General features: G+C 46.7%; 1 protein-coding gene across 2 annotated transcripts in view; it reads left to right on the forward strand.

Annotated features, from left to right (window-relative positions):
- The window catches only part of Plxna4 (plexin A4), a 425,679-nt gene that overhangs the window by 252,467 nt on the left and 149,432 nt on the right, over positions 1-23,780 (forward strand). For both annotated transcript variants that reach the window (XM_046455106.2, XM_058582832.1), the window contains exon 4: positions 17,293-17,424. In XM_046455106.2, the coding sequence (XP_046311062.1) occupies positions 17,293-17,424 (132 nt within the window). The remainder of the gene's footprint in view (positions 1-17,292; positions 17,425-23,780) is intronic.

Here is a 23,780-nt window from a genome sequence, read left to right on the forward strand (position 1 = left end):
TCTTTTGAGTCTCTGAGCAGGATTTTACACAGTAGGTGCTCAATTAGTGTTCAGTCATGGAACGAGAATGAGAATCCTGGAGGCCGCACTCGGCCAGCCAGTGTGAGAACCCTCTGTTTCCCGGGCCCCATCACAGAATCCTCTCCCACACTCACGGTCCTCCCACTGCTCCTCTTGGGTGTCAAATGGAAAAATCCAGGAAGGAACAGATATAGAGGGAGAGCACAGTATCCCACTGGATAAATGACATGTTGGGAGGGTGGAGGATAAGATAATTGAGGATCTGACACCTTTATTTATGTAGTGTCTGTAATAAAGAGGGCTCCCAGCCCATTGGAGGTGAGGGAATAATTGCCTGCTTAGCAATCTGGGAGGAGGTTAAGGGATGTGAGACAGTTTGGTGGCTGCCTTCTATTCGTCTCTCTGTAACACAATGAGCTGGCATGAGCAGTCTGTCGGCCCAGGAGGAGCATGGAAGTGTTCCATCATGCCTTCCCCTCGCCTGCATTGAGGGGGGAAAATAAAGTGGCTGGGAGGCCAGTCAATGGGCCCTAAGTCTGCAGACTAAAGGGAAGAGGTGTCGGACCTAGCTACAGGGTCTGTGATGTGACGGCCCTGTGGGGACCTCTTTAGGAGGTCCAGAGTAAGAACCTATAAAATCTCAGCCATCCTGATGTTCTCCAGCCCTGAGCCCCCTACCCTCACCCTCTTTTCTCTATTTCCATCACCTCCTTCCCCCATCCTTGCTGATTGGGGCCAACCTTTGAAGGCCCCCAAAAGTAGAATGTCCCTGGTGGTGGGCACTGGCATGAGGCCAGCCAGAGACACTGACCAGAGAGGAAGGTCTGCGGGAGAAGGCCTCAGCCACACACTCAATCCTCAGTCTGCATCATATTTCTTTTTTAAGCCATAGGTCAGCATAGGAAATCTATTACTTTTTTATAATGAGAGATATTTTCAGGTTTTGAAACTGGCATCGACTTTAGAAAGAAGTCCCTGAACCAAGCCTAAGCAAAATTGTGGCCAATTTGTGGTGCAAAATGAGATTTTTCTTCAGTTTCTTGAAAAAGTCCCCAATGACTCCTGTGTCCTGAAGCATCCTGGGTTCCGCTTCTGTGGTCCCTTCATCAGTCCTCCATGGGACACCCCATTGTCTCCTGTTGGGGAGGAGTTGGAGTGACTAAGGAAACAACAATATGTAAATATGTGTGTGCTACGGCATACGAAAGAGATCTGTGTTTATAATGATAAAGTCGAATTATATATAATTAAATCTGTATGTTCATGCTATCTAATTTTATAATCTGGACCTTAGAGCATGTCTCACTCCATCATTTTACTGATGATGTCTAGACAGCTGTGAGTTCCAGAAGGCCACACAGCAGCCGGCAGCTGGGGTGGGGCTCAGCTCTCCCTTGGGGCTGGGCCTCTCCCTCTCCACACTCTGCCCTTCCCCAGAGCTTAGCTCCCCCTCTCTCAGGAGAATAAACCTGTCTTAAAAGATGCTGAACCCCAAGAAAATTCCTCACAGTAATTCAAGGATGGCGGTTGCTTTAGTCAGTTTTTTCACTACTGTGACCAAAAAACCCAACAGGAACGATTTTAGAGGGGGAAAGACTCATTTGAGGGCTCACAGTTTGAGAGAGTCCATAGACAGCCGGCTCCTTTCCTCAGAGCTCGAGGTGAGGCTGAACATCGAGGCAGAAGAGTGTGGCAGAGGGAAGCGGCTCGCATGGTGACCAGGAAGCAGAGAGTCTAAGCTCAGCTCACCAGATACATACCCCAAAGTCACGCCCCCAAGGCCCACCTCCCCCAGCCACACCCTACCTGCCTTCAGTTACCCTCATCTAATCCCTATGAAGGGATTAACTCACCGATTGGGTTAAGACTCTCACAACCCAGCCATTTCTCCTCTGAACCTTCTTGCATTGTCTCATGCATGAGCTTTTGGGGGACACCTCACATCCCAACCATACCAGTGGTGACAGTGTAGAAGAGGAACTTGCATGGCTGTGTCTTTCCTGTGCTCCTTGAAGTGATGGCGGGTTTATTTCTAAATGATCGTAGGGCGAGGCACGGAGCCTGCCTATGCTGCTGGGAAGGGAAATGGAAGCCCGTTCTCATTCATTCCCCCACCGAGTGAGCCCTTTGTGGTTGTCTGGGGGCAATGCAAAGTGGCATGGGAAAGTGTAACTCTGTGTCCTTCCCTTTTGCCAGTCCTTTCTAAATGCATATTCTGTAATGTCTGGTGTGTGCCCAATTTGAGACTCAGAGAGAGGGTGACAGGGTCAGCCTGAGATGGCAGACCAAATTGTGTTTCTGGGAAATGTTTTTATGTCATGATTTCTTCGTCCACCTCTAGAACTGTAGTGAACAAATTGTCCTGAGCAGTGACCTTCTTCTACCCAAGTGCCAGTCCTGATTTTCCAAAGGCAGCCAGGCCCTCCGTTGGCCACACCACCACCCCTTGATGCTCAGCGTGTCTCATACTCACTCTTGGTCCTTACCCCACACTGCCACCCCCAAGCCTGCTCCTTGATCCCACCATCCCTTGGTCATCCAGGCAATTCAGCAATATCACTGATGAGTCAAGCTCCGTCACCCATCTCTAGTCCACTGTCTGAGCTTCATGGCACGTCTCTTCATCCTGTGTTGGATGTCTGCCCTCTACACTATGCAAAAAATACATTCCAGAAATTTGCAACTTCCCATCGCAAAAGGGTTTATGAAGTGAAATTATTTCCATACAGTCCCAGGCTCCCACCATTCCATACAGTTTACCCCTCAACATGTCCTCAAAATACATGAAATGATACTTTTAATGCATTTAATAAATAAGCCTTTGTGTAAATACTATGAGTTTAATATTGACTCTAGGCTATAGGAAAAAGGATGGGGACATTGGGGCATATTCTAAGACAGCCAATGGTAGGCAGAATGAGAGGTCAGAGGTCAAGGACCACACCTACCCATCCAGAAGCCCTTGAAAATAGACGTTCAGTTCCTGCCTCAAGAAAGAATGAAGGGTTCCTCCTACCAGCCATCTCAGTGTGGAGACCTACAGGGGAGCAAAGCTTCCCCGTTTCCCTTACCTGTGATGTAACAATGGAACTTGAGCGACCAGATGTGCAGCCTGGGTCAACAAGCAAGTATCCTGGGCAGCTGGTACCTCCAGTTCAGCTCTGATCACGTGCCGGGTGGTGCGCTCCACGCACTTCATCTACTAACTCATGGCATCTTCCCACCAGCCAAACGGGGCTGGTCATGTCATTATTTGCATTTTCACAAATGAGAAAACCAAGGGTTTAACAAGTTGACTCACTTCTCCAAGGCCATATAGCTAGTTCCTGGCAGAGAGGTGTTTGGAGCCCACGTTGGGGGCCTGTGGAACCCATTTTAATCTCTACACTGTTAATGTCTTGGGAAAACCTAGAAATGAACACTATGACAAGACGAGGTGCTGGAAAATGGAAAGTTGAATGTTTTGCTATTAGTATGTTAATATGATAAGCCACAATATTAACATTACTATTCCAACCCCTGACTCTCAGAGTGTGGTGACTTCCTCCCTAGTCTCAGGTTCCCCATCAGAAGCATGGGCAGACACAATTCCCAAAGGACCAGGGAGCAGTGGCTGGGGTTTGCTCGGCCTGTGAGCCGTGAGATCAATGGTATAATTGCTATGAAATATATAGGCCTTGGTGATGCTGTGCAAATAATTATAGTAACCATGGCCAGTGACGGAGAGGATGGTTTTTCAATATCTTCTTCTAAAATGCATTTCTCTGCAATTAACTTCACATGCTTCGGGCAGAGCAGGCATCCCGTACAGGCATGCATTATTATTATTATTTTTCCCTTGGAGGCATTTCAGCTCTGATGCCTCCTTCTCTTCTAGGCTGTCCCTCACCAGGGTCAAAGGTCACTTTCTGACTTGAGGAGAGTGTCTTTAGGCCCCTCCACTGAGGGTGGGGGCGGGCAAAGGGTGGTCAAAAGACCCTTTGTGATATTGCGGGTGAACTTCCCCCTGGCCCTGGGGCCCCCCAGTTTTCAGCATCTGTGCATTCCAGCTCTATCTGGTGATGTCATCCTGGGACAGGCCTGTCCTTCTCAGCTCCAGAATTTAAAGCTTGGGGAAGGCCCTTCCTCATAGTGTCTTTGGGAACAAATTTCTGACTATGAACCATTCACACGCCACCCTCCCGGCCTCATGAATTCCTGGGTGCTCATTTGTGATAGTTCCAAACGTTTCTTTCCCAGGGTGGCTACAATTTCAAAAAGTGAGGTGTGCGCAGTGACTTCTGGGCGAGATGTGCAGGAATAGGATGGGGAGAGGAAGCACGAAGTCACACTTGGTGGTCTGTGAAATGGCACTGAGTGAGGCCCATTTCTCAAAGAAGCTCCAGCGATTTGTTGGTGGACAGGAATGGATATTCGATGGCCCACAACGATGCCTACTTCTGTGCGTGTTGTTGCCGACTAGAGGTCTGAAGCCAGAAAATGACAGCTTCAATCTGGGACACCATGTGCCTATTTTGTGAGCTCAGGGAGGATGGACCAGACATAGCCCTGTACTCAAGCAGAACCCAGGTGTGGGAGAAAGGCAAGGGAGCCCTTTAGAACCTCTGTCCCCATGCAGGATGGGTGACATCAGCAGGTGCCCTGGAGTGCATTCACGGTACGCAGGAGGCATTGACTCCATCCAGGGAGACAGCAGAGGAGTCATCCGCTCTTAGTCATGCCTGAGCTGGGTCCTAGCGATGAGTCTTGCATCTCATGCTGACTTCTCACCTCGCTTTAGACACATGCACAAAAATAACCTGGGTAGCCCGGGAGTCAGGGCTGCTTTGAAATCCTAATAGAGATGACGAGTAAGCAAAACTCAAATCCCTGTCTATTCCAAAGTATAGCAAATCTAATGGCAGCTCAAAGCAACCCTCAGTCATTCAGCCAGAAGCTGGGGTCTCTGTCTGGACAATGTGCTTCCCTGGGGTGGTGCCTTTGTTCCTCAGGATGAAGGAAGGAGGTTCCTTATCCTTATTTGGGGAGTTCCCCCTTTGGGGAAGCCTGCACCTCCATCCGTCACACTGAGTAAACATAGGCTGTTTTTTTGTTACACAGACACATACACACATCTGTCCCTGGAAGGCAGACTCAGTGCTCCATGGAAGGGCTGACTCCCCAGCAGCTTGATGAGGCTGTGGGGAAAGGACCTGGAGCCGAGCTCATCACTGAGAGCAGATGTTGAGGTGATACACACTTGTCTGACGTTCCCTGGGTTATTTATTTATCAAGAAAATGGCCAAACAGTGCCTAGGGACTGAGCAATCGTGGGTTCCCTGGCACTTCCCACAGATAGCTCCGATCAGTATCTGAGGATGAGAACCATCTAGGCTGCTGCTGCTGCTGCTGCTGCTGTTAGGGGGACCAGTGGTCCTTTAGGAGAGGATATCAAAGGGAGGGAAGCTTGGGAGAGAGTCTCAGAGCATGTCTGAGGATTCTGGGACCCTTTGAGCTTTTCCCAGTATTAACAGAGTTCACGTGCTTCTGTGTATTCTACCATACATCTATGAAGCAAGGTGTTGGGGCCTTGCTGAGAGACCACTCCATTACCGTCAACATCTGGTTAATTCTTCTCTATCTTCATACTAACTAATGGAGCACACTCCCTATTAACCAACTGCAACTCACAGACACATGTACTTAGTGCTAGTGTGTCCTGGACACTTGACTAAGAGCATTTCATACCAGAAGGAATCTTACAACAGCTCTGAGCTGGGAATTCTGAGTCCCTTACTTCAGCTGAGACTGCAAACAGTCATTGTCCCCAGAGCAAGGAACAGGGCTGGCTGGCTCCACTGCCTCTGCTTAGCCCCATGCCACAGCCTTGCCCTAGGTATACCTGACCCCATGGTATCAGCCACAAAATACACTCAAAACATGAGAAGAGAGAACGAGGGCTTCAGGGCCAGTCAAAGCATGTGACAGCTTTAAGTGACTGCACATGGAACATGGGTGGAGAGACACGAGGAGTTGATCAGAGTGGGCAAGTGTTACGGAGAAAGGCCTCGGGGAGTGGCTGGGACATCTTCAGGGGACTCATGGACATGGGCAGATTGAACAGAAGCCAAGAGGAAAATAACGGAAAGGAAAAGGGGGAAGAGACCTGGGAACAGACCTGAGGACCCACAGAGTCCTGGGAAGCAGGGAAGGCACCGGCCTGACAGAGAGGGCAGGCCAGGTGGAGGCTCAGCTGGGGACGGTGCTGCCACGCCCCAGCGGTCAGTGTTGTCAGGCTGAAGAGGCCGAAGGTGAGGGGCGGGCCGAGAGGAGCCCTGGCTCTGGTGGGGACCCCCTCGGGGATGACCGATGACCGTGGAGATATGCAAAGGAAGTGCTGCAGGCGGAGCTGGTGGGATGAGGAGGGGAAATCAGCCCAGAGGCTGCCCTCAGGACCCGGAGAGAGCCGCGGGTTGGGCCTTAGGGCCTGGAGGAGCAGAAGCCCACGCCGATTGGTAAGGTCCAGCCTGTGAGGGGGTTGGGGAGCTGATGCTGCCTCTGAGCCTGGGATGAAACCCAGGCAGGCCCACTTTCCTGTCTGGTCGAGACGTAATTACTGAGTCTGCCCCTGCCCAGCTCCGTGTTGGAAGCGTCCATCCTTGAGTTAGGGCCTGACCGTTTCAGATTCCCAAGAACAGTGAAGCTGCTCAGGGATAGTCCATGTGTCCCCGGTGCTCTCTTCACTTTTATTTTTTTTTGTTTGTGTGCATGGGTTTTTCTTTCTTTTTTTTTGGAGGGGTACTGGGGATTGAACTCAGGGGCACTCGACCACTGAGCCACATCCCCAGCCCTATTTTGTATTTAATTTAGAGACAGGGCCTCATTGAGTTGCTTAGCACCTTGCTTTTGATGAAGCTGGCTTTGAACTTCACGATCCTCCTGCCTCAGCCTCCCGAGCCGCTGGGATTACAGGTGTGCACAACTCTGCCAGATCCACTTTTGTTTTCTTGAGGCCTCCAGCTGGATAGGGTTTTTTTGTTTTTTGTTTTTCCATTCTAGTCCAGCTGCTGATACCACTGCAGGAGGCCTGAAGTCCAGCAGAAAAGAAATGCTGACCCTTCTGGGGGAAGGTAGCCTCCTACCTATGAGGGAGGGCAGAGAAGAGCGTGGCTTGTCAACGTTGTAGAAGGAGGCAATGGAGGCATGTAGATGAGGGATGGGGTCCTGATTCTCTGCCCACATCTCTGTGCTGACCCCACCCAGGTCACTGCCCCCTTTAGGAAGCAGGCCCTGCTCCTCCACAGTGCCTGGCCAGCCCCGACTCAGCTCTGGCCTCCCAGAGATGCCTCTCTTCTTGCTGAGGCCAGGGTGTGGCTTCCCACTTCTGCTTTGGTCTAACCACAGGCATAAGCTGCTTTCATGGTCCTCCACAAAGTAGTCGGTTTCCTGAGTCCCTGCAGAATTCAACTACACTCAGTCTCCTGGACGGTTCTGGCAGCGTTGGGGCAGCTGAGCCAAGGTCTCTGGGTCCATGTTGGTGGAGTTCCAATCTGCTCGGCCCATCCATGGTTACAGACTCTTCAGTGCGTGTTCCCCTGCTCTCTGTCCCAAGATGACCCTTTTCTACTCCACTTCAGACAGCCCAGAGTTGAGCCGTGGGTCCTTTCTCTCTTTCCAGTCCCCTTAGATAACCTGGTCAGATGTTGCCATTCAGTCTGTGAGCCACATCTTCCAACCTCTCCCAGAAGGCTGCAGCTCCTCATGGGCATGGATGGGGATCACGGAGATGCATTCATTTTAATAGTACTAATTGCTAACACTCATGGAAAGTCAAAGTTACTCCTCACTCTGCGAGGTATTTTAGACCCCTGGGACATTATCATTATCACATACAGTATCAACAACAATGAAGTATTACTGTTACTATTATTTCTGTTTTTCAAGTGATCCTTGGAAAAGTTTAGTAGATTGTCTCAGACAACACCAGTTGGAGTCAGAATCCATGCTGTGCCTTGGGCTTAAAGGCTTGCTGTCTGGTCTTTTGTAAGGTGGATTAGCTCCAGGAGGAGCCAATGCAGGTAAAGCCCCGTGGCATGGTGCATGGCAGGTGGTGAATGAACCGTCTAGTCATTTGTTCTCGCTTTCCTAGGAGTGGGAACAACCTGTCCAGGCTCCTTTTTGGAGCACAAGGAATGGCCAGCCAAGGTTTTGAGGTATAAGCGATATAAATAAGTGGTGCCTTAGGGCTCAAGGTGATTGACCCACCAAGGTTTCAAACCTCTAACTCCAGCATGCAAATCCCCAGAGTATCTCTGAGCAGGGGCAACCAGAGGGGCTTTTCTGCAACTATAAACTATTCTGCAACTGAAATGTGAGGGTCTGAACTGCTTCTGGTCCTTGCTTCAAATCGATCATGTTGACTTTCCTTTTGATTTCTTCAGCATCCCTGTCTTCTGGAAGTTTCCCTGTTCTTTGTCCACCACCCAAGCAGGTAGGGGAGGTCTGGAAGCCGTTGTCCCTGATTTCATTGATTTGGGCGTTGAAGTCTTAATGGCAGCTTAGGAATCATGGTTCAGCTTTGTGAATGTGTGTAACGGGAGACCCAGAGGGACTGATTGTCCCGGCAATGTTTGGTAACATGGCACCAGATTTGCGCACACACAGTGCCTGTCTAATTAATTGCTGTTTACAGTCTTGCTCTTCCTTTTGCATCCTCTTTCTCCTGGCTAGAATCAGGAAATTAAAACAAAACGCCTTCATCGTTCTGATCTGGGACAGCTTAAGCAGCATATGCACGGAAGCCAGGTCTAGGTGCACCTTGCAAACCCACGACTCAGGGCAGGAAGGCACAGCCACCGTGTGTAGCAGAGTCCACCCTGATCAAAAAACAGGGTACTGCAGCTGCGGGACCTGGGTGGGCTGGGTGGAGTGGTTCCAAGTCTGTGCTGCCCCTGAGTCTTCCAGATGGAACATCCCTGTTTAGTTCTATAGGGGAACCTTGAGTCCTGAGAACAAATGAAGATGCTGATGAGGCTTTCAGTCAGTCAACACGTATTTGAGCATCTGCTCCGTGGCATGGTTCAAGGGATAAGTATAGAAGAATTTCTGCCCTTGTAGATTTTGCATTCTAGTTGGGGGGGGGGGTGCAGTCACACAACAACCATGATAAATTCCATACATTATAAAGAATATAAGAAGGTGACAGGTGCTTAGGAAAAGAAAGAGAGCCAGCAAAGGGGAATTGGAAGTGTGCCCGGTGGGGGGAACTGGTGATTTAGAGAAAAAAAGCTCTGAGAAATTCAAAATAATATTGAGTGATATTTTCTTCTCAGATGTGCTTGGTTTTTGATTTGGGGAATATTGGCAGCGAATGAGGACATGGGTCATGAGGGAACCCCCGCCCTTGGCAGGGGGTATACTTCCATCCCCTCAGTCTGATAGGAACTCCAGGTCATCTTGTCCACCACTATATAAACTAGGCAATGTCTCCACAGGGAAACAGAGAGAGTGAAGGGGACACTTCCCACCATGTTTAGCCCCAGCCAGCCAGCTGCCAAGATCCTCAGGCTTCATCCCACAGTTGATTCTCCTGCCTGGTATCACTGTGTTATGGAATCACACAGCGACAGTTCTAGAGGCTGAGGCATGGTCTCATCTTCAGATCCAGAGAGAACAAATGTGTGTGTGTGTATATGTGTGTGTGTGTGTGTATACGCGCAAGCACACGCGCGCACATTCATACCATAAACAAGCACCCACTGTGTGCCTGCTTCTGGTGTGCTAATTGTTCCTTCTACCTGCTTCTTTTGGGTTTGTGTAGTAAGATGCTAAGGGACAGTGACCATGGCTATATCACTTAGATCCTCTGGGAGACAATGGAATAAACTACATAAGCAGGATCCAAGTAGCTCACATGTGTCTCCTGAGAGCATCACAGGTTAGGGGGTGGTCTTCATCACGGGTACCTCACCAAGGGCCCTCAACTACTTATGCCTCCATGAGAGCCAGGTTAAGGCTAAGATAGCTAAGACAGCTGAAGTCACACAGGCAAGGTTTCTGGGAGAAGAAGCTGAGCCTGGGTCCCTGGACCCTCCTCAGGCAGCTCACCCAGGCCTGTCTGCCGGACAAGGTCTCCATTCTGCAAACTAGTGGGTTTGCATTTCATTGCACAAAAGTCCCTTCACGTGCTGGGCACTTGGGAGGGCCAACAATAGCTCTGGTCCCCCTCCAATATGGGGTGTGTCTTTGCACAAGCCCTACTACCCCATCCCCATGAGGGAGACCTGGATGTTCTCTCATTCCAACCACCTGCTGGTTTGGCCCATGCCTCTGCATTTGAGGTTTGAGGGTCCACGTGGAGACTTCAGAATGACCCTGAGACAAGCCTGATAGTTTAACTGGCTCCTTGTCTATCTCCAGTTCCACCTTTATTTCCCTGCCTTTCAGAAAAGCCTTAAGAAGGTGAGGACCTTCTTACACCTGGCCCCAGCCCAGAAACCTTGCAGGTATAGACCGGGATGAAAAGGGGAGGTCAGGGGTGGCCTGAATCTTTAGAGATGAATAGTACTGTTTGCTCATTAGGGAGATTATTCCAAGCAAGACAGCAGCCAGAACGCTCTAGTGCAAGCATCTGCCTGCTACTGGGAGATGATATTTTTTGTTCAATCCTTCAATGGATGTAAATAAACAGCCCGGCCCAGATAATGTTCCAATAAACAAACAAGCAGCTGCCAGGAGCTCCCTGGATGGCTGACCTTTGCGGAGGCCACCCTGCTGATGTTTTAATAGCAGTCTGCCTGGCAACGCAGGGACTCACCGTGCCAGGGATGGAGATAGGTGTTACACTGACGGGTGGATGGGCAGGGGGCCAGAGGGGCTGGAGGGAAGGGGCTGGCTGCCTAGGAAGCTCCTCAGATAGAGACGGACTGGCTGGGGAAGACGAGAGGGGAAGGCCAGATACCCAGCTAGCATGTCTGTGTGTCTCTGTGAAGCTGTATGTAAGGAATGTGCAGTGCACACTCAACGCTATAATGAAGGCTCTGGCTGGGTGAGCCAGGATGATGCACAATTGTGAAGTCCTAACGTGGCCTCACCAGGTAATATTAATTGGTAGTTAGCTGCTGTCCCCAGGCCCTGCATGCCCACCACCATCTAATTGTCCCCCCACCTCCATCTTCTCTCTAGCAATGGTACTCGGGGCAGCTGGGAGCCTCCAAGAATCTGCTCCCACAGCAACTGTGTGACTGGTTGGTCCTCACCTGTGAGCAGCTGTTAGTATTTTGACTGCCACTCAGGGTACTGGGGGACCTGCTGTGCAGGAGGCCCAGAAAGAGCGGAAATGATCAGTGAGTCTGGCAAGTGCAAGATTAGAACCAGGTCCATGCAGCTGAGTTTTCTGACTTGCTTGGCAGAGCAGGGACCTTGCTGCTGACTTGTGCATATATCCCATGAGCTTCAAAAACATGAGGATGGTGAGACACGCTGTGTTATGCTGTAGATGAAGGGTCCGTGGAAGACACCAGTGTGTTGTGGTAAAGATGGGGAGTTGGGCAAAGTTTCCACTGAGGCATCCCCAGAAAGATAGTCACCAAGTCAAATTCTTAGCCAGGTTGATTGATGAATATAGACTCAGAATACTGGGAAGAGAATGGTCTAGAACAGTGCCATCCAATATGGTGGCCAGAAGCCACATTGTAAGACCCAGTTGAGATGTCGTACATGTAAAGCACACGCCAGGTTTTAATGATTTAATATGAGAAAAAGAAAGTAAAATATCCCATTGATAATTTTACACTTGTATATTTGTATACTTGTTAACATCATATTTAGGGCACAACAGGTTAGACAAGATAATTGTGAGAATTAATTTTACCCATCTCTTTTTCTACTAGAAAATTTCAAATGACATATGTGACCCACATTTGTGGCTCACATATACATATACTGCTCTAGAACATTCCACTAGTCTCAAGCAAGACCTAGAGAGGCACCATTCCCTGCCACGGAGACCATATTTAGCCATTCAGGTCTGCTCCATTCACACTCCCTTCTCAGGACAGTGCTGAAGAAAGACTTTCCCCTTCTAACACTCTTGTTCCTATTTTCACTGTTTCTCTCCTATCAGAATGTCACTACCACTAATTTTGTTACTTCTGATGGGTCACTCTTCTTAGTGGGAGATTTTTGACTACTAAGGTAGCTTTGAGTAAATCCAATGTTACCCACTATATGTCTTATTGGTAAAGCTCCCTCAGGTGCCATATTGGTGGCCCTTTGTTATATGGTGTATGGATACTCCCTGCCCCTGCCCACTGGCCTTACTTGGGGCTGGGCACATCATACCTATTGACTCCCAGTCAGTCAGCCAGGGCTCCTGGAGAGAACAAACAGAGGTCTTTGATCAACTCTCTGTCATAGAGTTTGTCACCAGGCCTCATGGGTATGAAGCCAGGCATTCAACAAATGCATGGCAGATGATAAATGAGTGTGTGGTGTGTCATTCTGTTAAGGGACTTGCAGGGTTGGGATGTGGCTACCCGCTGGGTATCAACTTTGGAAATTTACAACATCTTCAAAACACACATATTTACATTCATAACCCACAATTGGTCTCTTTACTTTTTCTACCTTCAAAAAATAATCAATTTCTGCTTTAATCTTTTCTCATTGCTTAGGTGATCCACACATCTCAACTACGTTGTGTCAAATAACAGACATTTGTTTAGGCTGCTGCCTCACAGCCTTTGGGGGTGGCCTCCCCATTCTTGACTGAAACACGGACATTAGTTAATGGTCTCCTTCCACCTCTACTCTCAACTTTTTATTTGTGGTCTGGGCTGTTGTCCTAGCCTGGAGCATGTTGCTATCTTCTGAGGTGCAGACCAAATGTGATATTGGAAGTGAACTTGGCCAGGATGATGATTCCATTGGTCTGTTTGTCCCTGAAATCCCATCAGAATATTGCCTAATATTTTGTTGACTCCCTGGGAATAAAAGGAATAGAAAATAATGATACTGAAGTCCCTTTCCTTGATCCTGTGTCTTATCTTAATTATATCTAGCATCTCAGAGCCCATCAAAATGCTGGAAGATTGTGGTTATTTTTCACTTACTAGTAACTATTTATTGAGCACCAATTATGTCTTAGGAAATGTGACAGGCATGACATCTGCCCCATGAGACCCACAGTTCCAGGACTATCTATCTGCTCCTGTGTCAACTCCTTCTTGACGATCAGCCCCATCCAGGGTGGACAACTTTCTATAGTTTATGTGCATTGTTGGGCTTCAAAGCTCAAAATCCTCTGCAATTTTTTTTTCTCTCTCCTCTAGACCATTTTATAAAAAGTATTCAGTAAGACAATAGTGTTGGGAGAGTGCTCAGCTCTACCTCTCCACACAGAAATGTGTCTTTCCTGTCTCAATTGTTTCTCTTTCCTTGGCCAAAGTGCCCCAAGTCCCATAGAGACTCATTATTTTTAAATACCTGTTCATGTGGAACCTTGTCAAAGGCTTTTGGAGCATCTAAATAGCTAAGAGCCAAAGCTGAGCTAGCAAATGGGAGAACTGGGTTCTAGTCCTGTCTGATACTGGTTTACTGTTGAAGTTTGGGCAAGAACAATTCCTGTCTCCGTTGCTTCATCAGTAAAATGAGAAGGTTTATGCCGGCAGTCAACATCATAAAAATTTCATAACCATCAGATGAGACAGTGTTATTTATGAATTTGCAAAGTATAAAACAAAAAATATAAGGGCTCATTATTTTGAAAATTTACAACAGCATCTTCATTCATATGCATGTTCCTCTCCCAAAAGAACTGCAGTCAATAAAGACTTGGTTCCTCCTCCACCCCTCAGAGTGATGTTTGTTTAACATCAACCACTTTGACTGCTTGAGAGGATGCAGATTTACATAACCAATAGGACCTGGTTCAGGACGTGTGTTGGCGTATCCTGTAAACTCACAGATGCTGAAATCAAATGGAACTTGGTGTGGATCCGGGATTGCCTTTCACTAGATGTGTGACCTTGGACAGGTCATTTCACCTCTCTTGTGCCTTACCTGCAATGGGGTGATATTCGTGCTCACTTTAGGAACTTGTGAGATGTAAATGCCTGACTCTTAGTAGCCATTTTTTTTTTAAGAGAGAGAGAGAGAGAGAGAATTTTTGACATTTATTTTTTTTTAGTTATCGGCGGACACAACATCCCCGTCTGTATGCGGTGCTGAGAATCGAACCCAGGCCGCACGCATGCCAGGCGAGCACGCTACTGCTTGAGCCACATCCCCAGCCCTCGTAGTAGCCATTTAATAAAGAACAATTCTTGTCCTTTATCCATCTACGGGCCCCAAAGCCTGCAGCTTGTACATTCTACCTGAATTTTAGGATTGCCCATCAAACGTTCAGCAGATTACACAATAAACTCCTTTTTCCCATGTCCTTGTGAGATTCTTTCAGGCAATGGACAAATGAAACTTTCCCTTCTATTCTGTGGAAAGCTGTGGATGGGGGAGGGGGAGGAGAAACACCTTCCTGATTGTTTTCACCCTCTGGCGGAGGGTGGATGGTGGGGAGCCAGTAGGCCAGGCTGTGAAAACTCACCCCGTGGGTGTCTCTGTTCCTTCCCTCGCCCACCCTTCTGTCCCTGCCCCCGGTCACTAACTTCCTCTAATGTCCACTATATCCAGTACTTTCACCTCACCTGAGGGAGCAGGGAAGTTGGAACCAAACGATAAGAAGACCACTCAGGCACTGAATCTCATTTACTTTGGGGATCAGACCAAGGGCGCTGGATGGGGCTTAGTTCCACCAGCATTCCCTGTGGGAGCCCAATCCTGCTGGCGGCCAAGGGGACTGGAGAGCAGCCAGGCACTCAGTATCACTCTCTGCTCCCACCCCAGGGCACCTCCCAGCTGGGGCTGAAGCTTGACTGGGCCAGGGGCCAAGGTCATCACCACACGGTCAGACTTGGGTGGTAATCCCAATTGGTTTTGCATGAACTCTCATTTCATTCAGATTAAGAAAGGTCCTGGCTGGTGTGGACATCTGGTGGCTTGGGAATGGACACAGAGAGAGGACTCTGGGAATCCAAGGCATTTTGATTTTCAGGGCTAAATCTCTCTTCAATTCTTTTTCTGGTTTTCGTTGCTATTATTTTCATGAGCTTAATCTGAAATTAGCAAAGTCTTAAGCTTATTCATTTATTTGTTCATTTTTAAAATAAATATTTGTCAAGCACGAGAGTTTGAGCATCAATATTAGGGGTGACTAGTGAACGTCTCTGGAATTGAAGAGACCAGAGGCAGATCCTGACCTTAGCCCCCCGCCTTTGGATGGCCCCACCGGGACCTACCTTGACCTACCCTTTGCCCCAGGAACAAGGCCTCTCTTGTAAACAGGGACTTCACAGTCAGACCTGGGTTCTAATTCCACCTACAGATTTCATAGCTCTAGGCAACTGTTTAATGTACCTGGGTCTCATTTTCTGTATACAATATCAGATTTATTAGCTAAGATTTTGATGTGATATTAAGCTTTTGTATTGATTTAGGAATAAACAATAAGGAAATATTTTAAGAAACAACCAAGTTCAGACAATGGGCAGGCTTTGGAGTTATTTGGATTCTGGGGGTCAGGACATTATCAAGGGCCAATGTGTTTTCCCATCTCTGTGTCTGACATTCCCTGGTTCCAAAAGTCTCTTCTGATCACCACCTGTTGATGGGTTGAGTCAATTTTCTCTCCATCACTGTGGTGAGAGAGTGAGATTAAGCTGATTTGTTTCTGCTCATTAAGAACAACTCTCGGAAGCAGAGAGTAGGTTCAGTCCCGCCCAGAAGGTGGGAGAAGGTGGTTTAGATGTGTCAGGGGCTGTGTAAGCCATGACAAATGAGCACTAAGCACACAGGATTGAGGGGATCATATCAATAAGGGATATGTACAAAGCCACCTCTTAGCACCTGATATCTAGGGAGCTTAAAAATAATGCTGAAAAGGAAAAACAAAGAAAAACCAATCAACCAAATCCTGGAACAAACTAAAGTCAAACACGTAAACCAACCGCCTCAGCGATCAGAGGCTGGTGAACTCTGCAGAAAGAGCCATCGGACTTTTGGGTAACTGTGACCAGTTGTCATCCATGTGCCCCCCCCCCAATAACTTATTCTCCTTGATCACAGGAGGGATTAAAAGTTACATATTAATATTTTTAAATGAAAGTGCATAATGCGAATTTCAGGGATACAATGTTTTCTTTGGTTTTATTATTGAAAGCTCTAAAATTATGCCAGGGGTAACTTACAGAGTCTTAGAGCCTCAAGTTCCGTGATCCCCTCGGCCTCATCTAACCACGCTCTTGGTACTGTTTGTTCCCAGTGAACGTGGGAGGTGTTAGCTGGGCAGGTCATATCAGATCTGGGCACTCAGGCTCAGGATGAATCTGGAGACCTGGCCAACACCCAGGGCCAGGTGAGCATTGTGTCTGGAGGGGAAGCCCATGTCTTTTCTAGATTTGTTCTTGGTGATGGAGTGTGTGTGTGTGGGGGGGGGGGGGAGTCTCTTCTGTTTTTATCCATGTGGCCCAAGCAGTTCTCAGAAGGATTTGTGGTGGCTGGACAATGACCTCCCATTAAGTATTCCTAGAAGGACAACTCTAGGAATGCTAAACTCATGCAGGATTTTCCTGCAATCCCTATGTCCCATTCCCTCTAGCAGGATTCAGAACCTAACATCTATTCTAAAACCTGACGTATAAGCCAGTGGTTTCAATGGCCAAAAGAGGCTACCTGATGTGAAAGTCTGGTTCCCCTCCAGACCATAGCAATGAGATCCAGGTACCAGTTTCAAAGAATTAGCCAACATCGTTACACCAAAATGGTTCTCTACTACCAAGTGTAGTGGATACTACTGCCTTTTGGACGCAGGATGATACTCTGATCTGAGGCAGCCTCAATGCTGAGCTGTTCGCCCAGTCCCCAGACCACCCCACCCCATACCAGCCCATCCTTTATTTCCCAAAACCAGCAAGGGCTCTGAGACTTCAGCCCAAGGCACAAGGAACAGGAGAGAACAAGACCAGGTTCTTGCTGAAGCCCAGCTAGGTCTCTCCCCTCCCCTTCTCTGGGACATGCCCTTCAGGATGCCACAATGGGCTTGGCTTTGGCCTCTGAGCTCTGTGGTGGCAGAGCTCACTGACTGTCCTTTGGCTGTTGGAAGGTCTCTGGACTGAAGCTGGGCTGTGGGCAGTAATGGTGCCTGTACTCATATTGGTTTTGCTCTTTTTCTTCCTGCAGATCCGGGTGGATGGGCCCAGGGGCAATGCCCTGCAGTACGAGACAGTGCAGGTGGTAGAACCTGGCCCGGTCCTCCGTGACATGGCCTTCTCCAAGGATCATGAGCAACTCTACATCATGTCAGAAAGGCAGGTAAGGCTCTTTGGGCTCTGCTTGACATTTGTCTTGCCACTAAGTACCAGCCTGTGGCTCAGTGGAAACCCACAGGAACCAGCAGCAGAAAGGTGACTTGATTTATTTGGGTCAATGTGTATCCTTTTCATACACTGCCTGGGGACTGAAGCAGGTGTGCAATAACAGGGAATAAAACACTTGAAATATCAAAATATCCAGGAGTCTAGAAGAAATCTACTGACTTCAAAATAATGGTGTGTAAAAGTTCAAGGCCGACATTTACTCTCCTTTGAAGAAACCTGGTATCGATGCCCATGTTCTTGGTCCAGATTTCCCTGGAGGATGATCTCCTACCAAAGTCGCCTCCCTTGATCCTGAAGGCCTGAGATGGGTAATGATTTATTGCCATAAGAGCCGAGTTAGAGAAGCACACAGAGGAAGGAAGTTTACAAAAACCAGAGTGTGTGCTGAAAGGACGAGATGCAGTGTGCGCTCTGAGCCTTCGTGTGTGCCACTGACCCCCTGTGGAACCTCCAGAAGATTCCATGAAACCAAACCAAGAACAGATAGGGCACAGAGATTATTGTTGGCGGAAGCTGAGCAGGAAGTAGAAAGGTGGGGCTTTGTTCTGAGACTCAGTTGAGCACTATCTTTCTCAGGGGTCCCTGCGCTCAGACCAGGAGTTGGGTCTGTAGCAGGTGGAGGAAGAGATTTCCTCTGGAAATGCCATCTAGTTGAGGATATTTCCCGGAGTCCCCTAATTCATGCCCGATTATTTCACCCCACAATACTCAACCCACCCCAGGCGTGGATCGGCACTGCCATACCTCTGCCCCGTCTTCTCTGGTGAATGGGCCATCCCTGGGCGTTGTCCTTCCAGCCCACAAATATGGATGTGTTGGCTCTGAGGGGCAGAGGCAGCAGCCCTGGGAGACAGATCTCCCTCTGATTCATCTTCATTAGCGTGGCCTGAACTCTCTGGAGGACCTTGCTGACAGAGTCTGGATTGTCCTGCCTGTCCCCTCTCTGCAGAGCAGGGGAGATGAATTCCACATTATGCCACCCACAGGACTTGTGCATTATGCCTGGGCAGCCCACAGCAGCTCCACCCTCCCCAAGAGCATGATGACATCTTCTCTCGGTGTGGGGCTCCCAGTCTCCCAGCGTCAGCCACACAGGGACCCATTGTGGTGCTCTTGTGGAAGCTGCCATGGCTTGGGAATGGGAGTGGGGGTGTCTGAGATGGAGTCAGCCACTGCAGATGAGACTCTCCCTTTGTCCCCATGCCTTACTTTTGAAAATGAGATTCCCACTCCCCACTCCTTACCTGCCTCCAAGGCCCTAGGAGCTGAGGGGAAGCATCTTTCCTTGGTGGAATGAATCCTTCAGAAAAGACCCGAGATCGCCCAAGCACTGAACATTTCAGGATTTCTTGCCGACCTGAGACTTAAAATATGGAAGGACTTCCAAAAGACGGGAAATATAAACTGGTGATATAATTGTCCGCTGCCTCTGACAGCCCCACCTGTCCTTGCCTGCCTTTGTCCTCAGCCAGCTCCTCCTCCTCCTTGGTAGTCCGGTCAGTACCCACTCAGGCTTGGCAGTGAGGCATGGTGGGAGCTCTGGGCTTTGGAATATTGGAAAGAAAAGGGAGGCGGGAACGTAGAGGGCCAGGGCGTTCATTCCTTCTAAAGCTGCTTCTTACAGAGGTGAGGATGGCAAATTGTGACTCCAAGGCCTCATCATTGGGGCCAGTACTGGTGTCCACTGGGTTTGCAGATTCACTGGTTACATGCACTGGTCTTGGCATCAGAATATCTGAGCATGAGTCTACCATTCACTAAGCTCTACCACTTGCTAAGTAAGGTCTTGGGTGTCTCGAAGAGTCAGCATCCTCTACTGTCATGTGAAGGTACCAATCATACCAGGCAGTGTTGTTCCAGGAATCAAGTGAGATAATACTTATAATAAGCTGAGAACCAAGGCCCGCCCAGAGTAAGTGTTTGATGACTGGAGAGGCTCTTGTGTTTGTGACACTGCAATAGGATTTTCCAGACACTGACAGTGTTTGGAGCCAAGCAGAGGCTGCACCAAGGTTCTGGACAATCCGTAGCTTGGGAAGGGCCCATGCAGGGCTGAGAGTGGAGTATTTTGCCCTGGGAGTGGGGCACACAGGAGTCCAGGTCAAGGCTGAGGCAGGAAGGGAGCAGAGATCCAAGTCCAGTAGAAGGCACATCAAGAACCCAGGCTGCTTCCCTGATTGGGCGTGCCGAGTAGAGCTGGGGGCAAGAGCAGCGTGGTGAGCATGCCCAGGGACTTGCCAGAGCCAGTGCATCAAGACTAATTCCAGCCTCCATTAGCCTGTGGGCCAGCCTCGACCGTGATGGGTCAGTACCCTTGGCAGGCCACTGCAGGTGCATGGCAATGGGGCACCTCCTGGAAAGCACCTCCCTTCTCACCAGGGCATTGTGACCTCGTCCTTCCACCCTTCACTCCACCACGTTCTTGAGTGGGCTCCTCCCAGCCCGTCGTTGGACACCTCTGCAGTAGCTTTTCTCTGACCACTCTGCTCTGACTCCCCTGTCTCTCCACCCCCAGACCCTCAGCAGCCTGAGGACAGTCCTGCATCCTGTCTGCTGAAACCTCACCTAACAGACCCTGACCCTTTTTGAATGAACAACAACCCCCCCGTGTTGTCATTGAACCAGAACTGAAAAGGAAAGGGACCAAAATATGTATCTGTTATTTATGTGAATTTCCAAGTTCAAGCCCAAATAATTTAAAGACTATTCAATAAAATAAATAAGTAGATTAATAAGTAAAAAAAAATAAAACAGCTCCATAACTTCAGGTGACTTCAGATGATCATTAGTTTGCCACAGATTAGGCTATTTAACAAACAGAAATTCATTTTCTTACAATTCAGCAGGTTGGAAATCCAAGGTCAAGGTGTCAGTGGGTTTGGTTCTTTTGAGGTCTCTCTCCTTGGCTCACAGATGGCTGGCCACCTTCTTGCTGTGTCCTCATGTGTATGTCCTCTGTATGTGCATGTCCCTATTGACCCTCTTTGTCTCCTAATCTCCTCTTCCTATAAGAAGACTCATCAGATTAGATGAGGGCCCCTCCTTAAAAGTCTCATTTTAACTGAAGTACCCCTTTAAAGAGGAGGTAAACAGAGGACATGCCAAGCTGCCTGGGGCAGGGCTTCGACAGGGAGATTTGGTGTTGGGGTTCGTAATTTAGCTTATAGCATTACCATCAAGACTTTTGCCTTGCCTATTTTTAAAATTTTTTGTTTGTTTTAATTGGTTATACATGACAGTAGAATCCATTTACGCACTTTGATGCATCATACATAGATGGGATATAATCTCTCATTTTTCTGAGTGTACATGTTGCAGAATCCTATTGGTCACATACTCACATATATACATACAGTAATAATGTCTGTTCATTCTACTATCTTTCCTATCTCCACCTCCCTTCCATTCCCCTCCCATCACTTCCCTCTACCTAATCTAAGATAATGCTGTTATTTCCTAGTGCCCCACGTCTTATTGTGAATTAGCATCTACATATTAGAGAAAACATTTGGCTTTTGGTTTTGTGGGACTGGCTTATTTTGCTTGGCATGATATTCTCCAACTCTATCTATTTACCTGCAAATGCCATAATTTTACTCTTCTTTAAAACTGAGTAATATTCCATTGAGTACATATACCCCATTTTCTTTATCCATTCATCTATTGAGGGATACCTAGGTTAGTTCCATAGTCTAGCTATTGTTATTTGAGCTGCTATAAACATTGATGTGGCTGCATCACTATTTTTAAGGATGCGGATTATAAGACCTTTGGGTATAAACCAAGGTGTGGGATAGCTGGGTCAAATGGTGGTTCCATTCCCAGCAATGTGTGAGTGGACCTTTTTCACCACATCCTCGCCAACATTTATTGTGGCCTATATTCTTGATGATTGGCATTCTGACAGGAGTGAGATAAAATCTTAGAGTGGTTTTGATTTGCATTTTTTTCTAATTGCTAGGCATTACTAAGAGGAAAGTTTATTGCATTGGGTACATTCATTAAAAGAATAAAAAGTCAACAAATAAATGACCTAATACTACATCTCAAAACCCTAGAAAAAGAAGAACAAATCAATATAAAAAGCAGCAGAAGACAGAAAATAATTAAAATCAGAGCTGAAACTATGAAATTGAAACAAAAGAAACAATTGAAAAAATTGACAAAATAAAAAGTTGGTTCTTTGAAGAAATAAATAAAATAGATAACCCACTGGCTCTGCTAATGAAGAGAAAAAGAGAGAAAACTCAAATTGTAAAAGTACAAGATGAAGAAGGAAATATCATACAATGGACACGTCTGAAATACCGAAGATAATTAGAAACTATTTTGAAAATTTATACTCGAAAAAAAATAGAAAATATCAAAGACTTTGACAAATTTCTAGAGACATATGACCTACCCAAACTGAATGAGGAGGTCATATATGATTTAAACAGATCAATTTCAAGTAATAAAATAGAAAATGCCATCAAAAGCCTACAAACCAAGAAAAGCCTAGGACCAGATGGATTCTCAGCTGAGTTCTACAAGACTTTCAAAGAAGAATTAATACCAATTTCAAAGTATTCCATGAAATAGAAAAGGAGGAAATCCTTCCAAATTCATTCTATGAGGCTAATATCACCCTGATACCAAAACCAGACAAAGACACATCAAAGAAAGAAAACTTCAGACTAATATCTCTAATGAAAATAGATGTGAAAATTCTCAATAAAATTCTGGCAAATCTCATACAAAAATATATCAAAAAGATAGTGTACCACAATCAAGTGGGATTCATCCCAGGGATGCAGCATTGGTTCAATATATGGAAATCAATTAATGTAATTTATCATATTAATAGACTTAAAAACAAGAATCATATGATCATCTCAATAGAGGCAGAAAAAGTATTTGGCATAATATGGCACACCTTCATGTTCAAAACACTAGAAAAACTAGGGATAGCAGGAACACACCTCAACATTGTAAAGCTATATATGCTAAACCCAAGGCCAGCTTCATTCTAAATGGAGAAAAATTGAAAGCATTCCCGCTAAAAACTGGCACAAGGATGCCCTCTTTCACCACTTCTATTCAACATTATCCTTGAAACTCTAGCCAGAGCATTTAGACAAAAGAAAGAATTTAAAGGGATACAAATAGTAAAGAAGAACTCAAACTATCACTATTTGCTGATGACATGATCCTTTACCAAGAAGATCCAAAAAATTCCACCAGAAAACTTCTAGAACTAATAAATGAATTCAGCAAAGTAGCAGGATACAAAATCAACACCCATAAAATCAAACACATTTCTATACATCAGCGATGTATCCACTGAAAGAGAAATTAGGGGACCTACTCCATTCACAATAGTCTCAACAATAACAACAACAACAACAAAAAGCCCTGGGAATCAATCTAACAAAAGAGGTGAAAGACCTCCACAATGAAAACTACAGAACACTAAAGAAAGAAGTTGAAGAAAACCTCAGAAGATGGAAAGACCTCTCATGCTCCTGGAGAGGCAGAATTAATATTGTCAAAATGGCCATACTACCAAAAGTGTTACTCAGATTTAATGCAATTCCTATTAAAATCCCAATGACATTCTTCATAGAAATAGAGAAAGCAATCATGAAATTCATTTGTAAAAATAAGAGACCCAGAATAGCTAAAGCAAAGCAAAGTGAAGCAGGTGTCATCACCATATCAGACCTTAAACTATACTACAGAGCTATGGTAACAAAAATGGCATGGTATTGGCACCAAAATAGACTTGTAGACCAATGGTACAGAATAGAGGACACAGAGACAAACCCACGTAAATAGGTCATCTCATACTAGACAAGGGTGTCAAAAACATTCACTCGAGAAAAGATAGCCTCTTCAACAAATGGGGCTGGCAAAATTGGAAATCCACATGTAGCAAAATGAAATTAAACCTTGTCCTATTTTTCTAACATATTTTTTATTTAAATAAATTTACTATTTGAAATTAAACAGACTACTTTGTTTCTTAAGTAGTAATGTACATCTGAGTTGCTAGCTATATATAACAAGCCTGACATTTCTACAAATCAAATTATTACAATTTTTGGAAATCCTCATCCATGTGTTGCTTTGGGCTCTACTGATATAGTGGCTCTGAGTTGGGTTTTGGCATCTGAAGAGCTGGATTTCAAGCCTTGACCTATCCTCTACTGGCTGAGTGACCTTCAACTTCCCTGAGTCTTAGTTTTATCATTTGTAAAATGAGAATAATAGTGATGATCTGCTTCATTTATGGAGCCCAAATAACACAAG

Source organism: Marmota monax, unplaced genomic scaffold (assembly GCF_021218885.2).
Source record: "Marmota monax isolate L192 unplaced genomic scaffold, Marmota_monax_Labrador192_F-V1.1 WCK01_AAM20220418_F8-fsc00131, whole genome shotgun sequence".
NCBI classification, from domain to species: Eukaryota; Metazoa; Chordata; class Mammalia; order Rodentia; family Sciuridae; genus Marmota; species Marmota monax.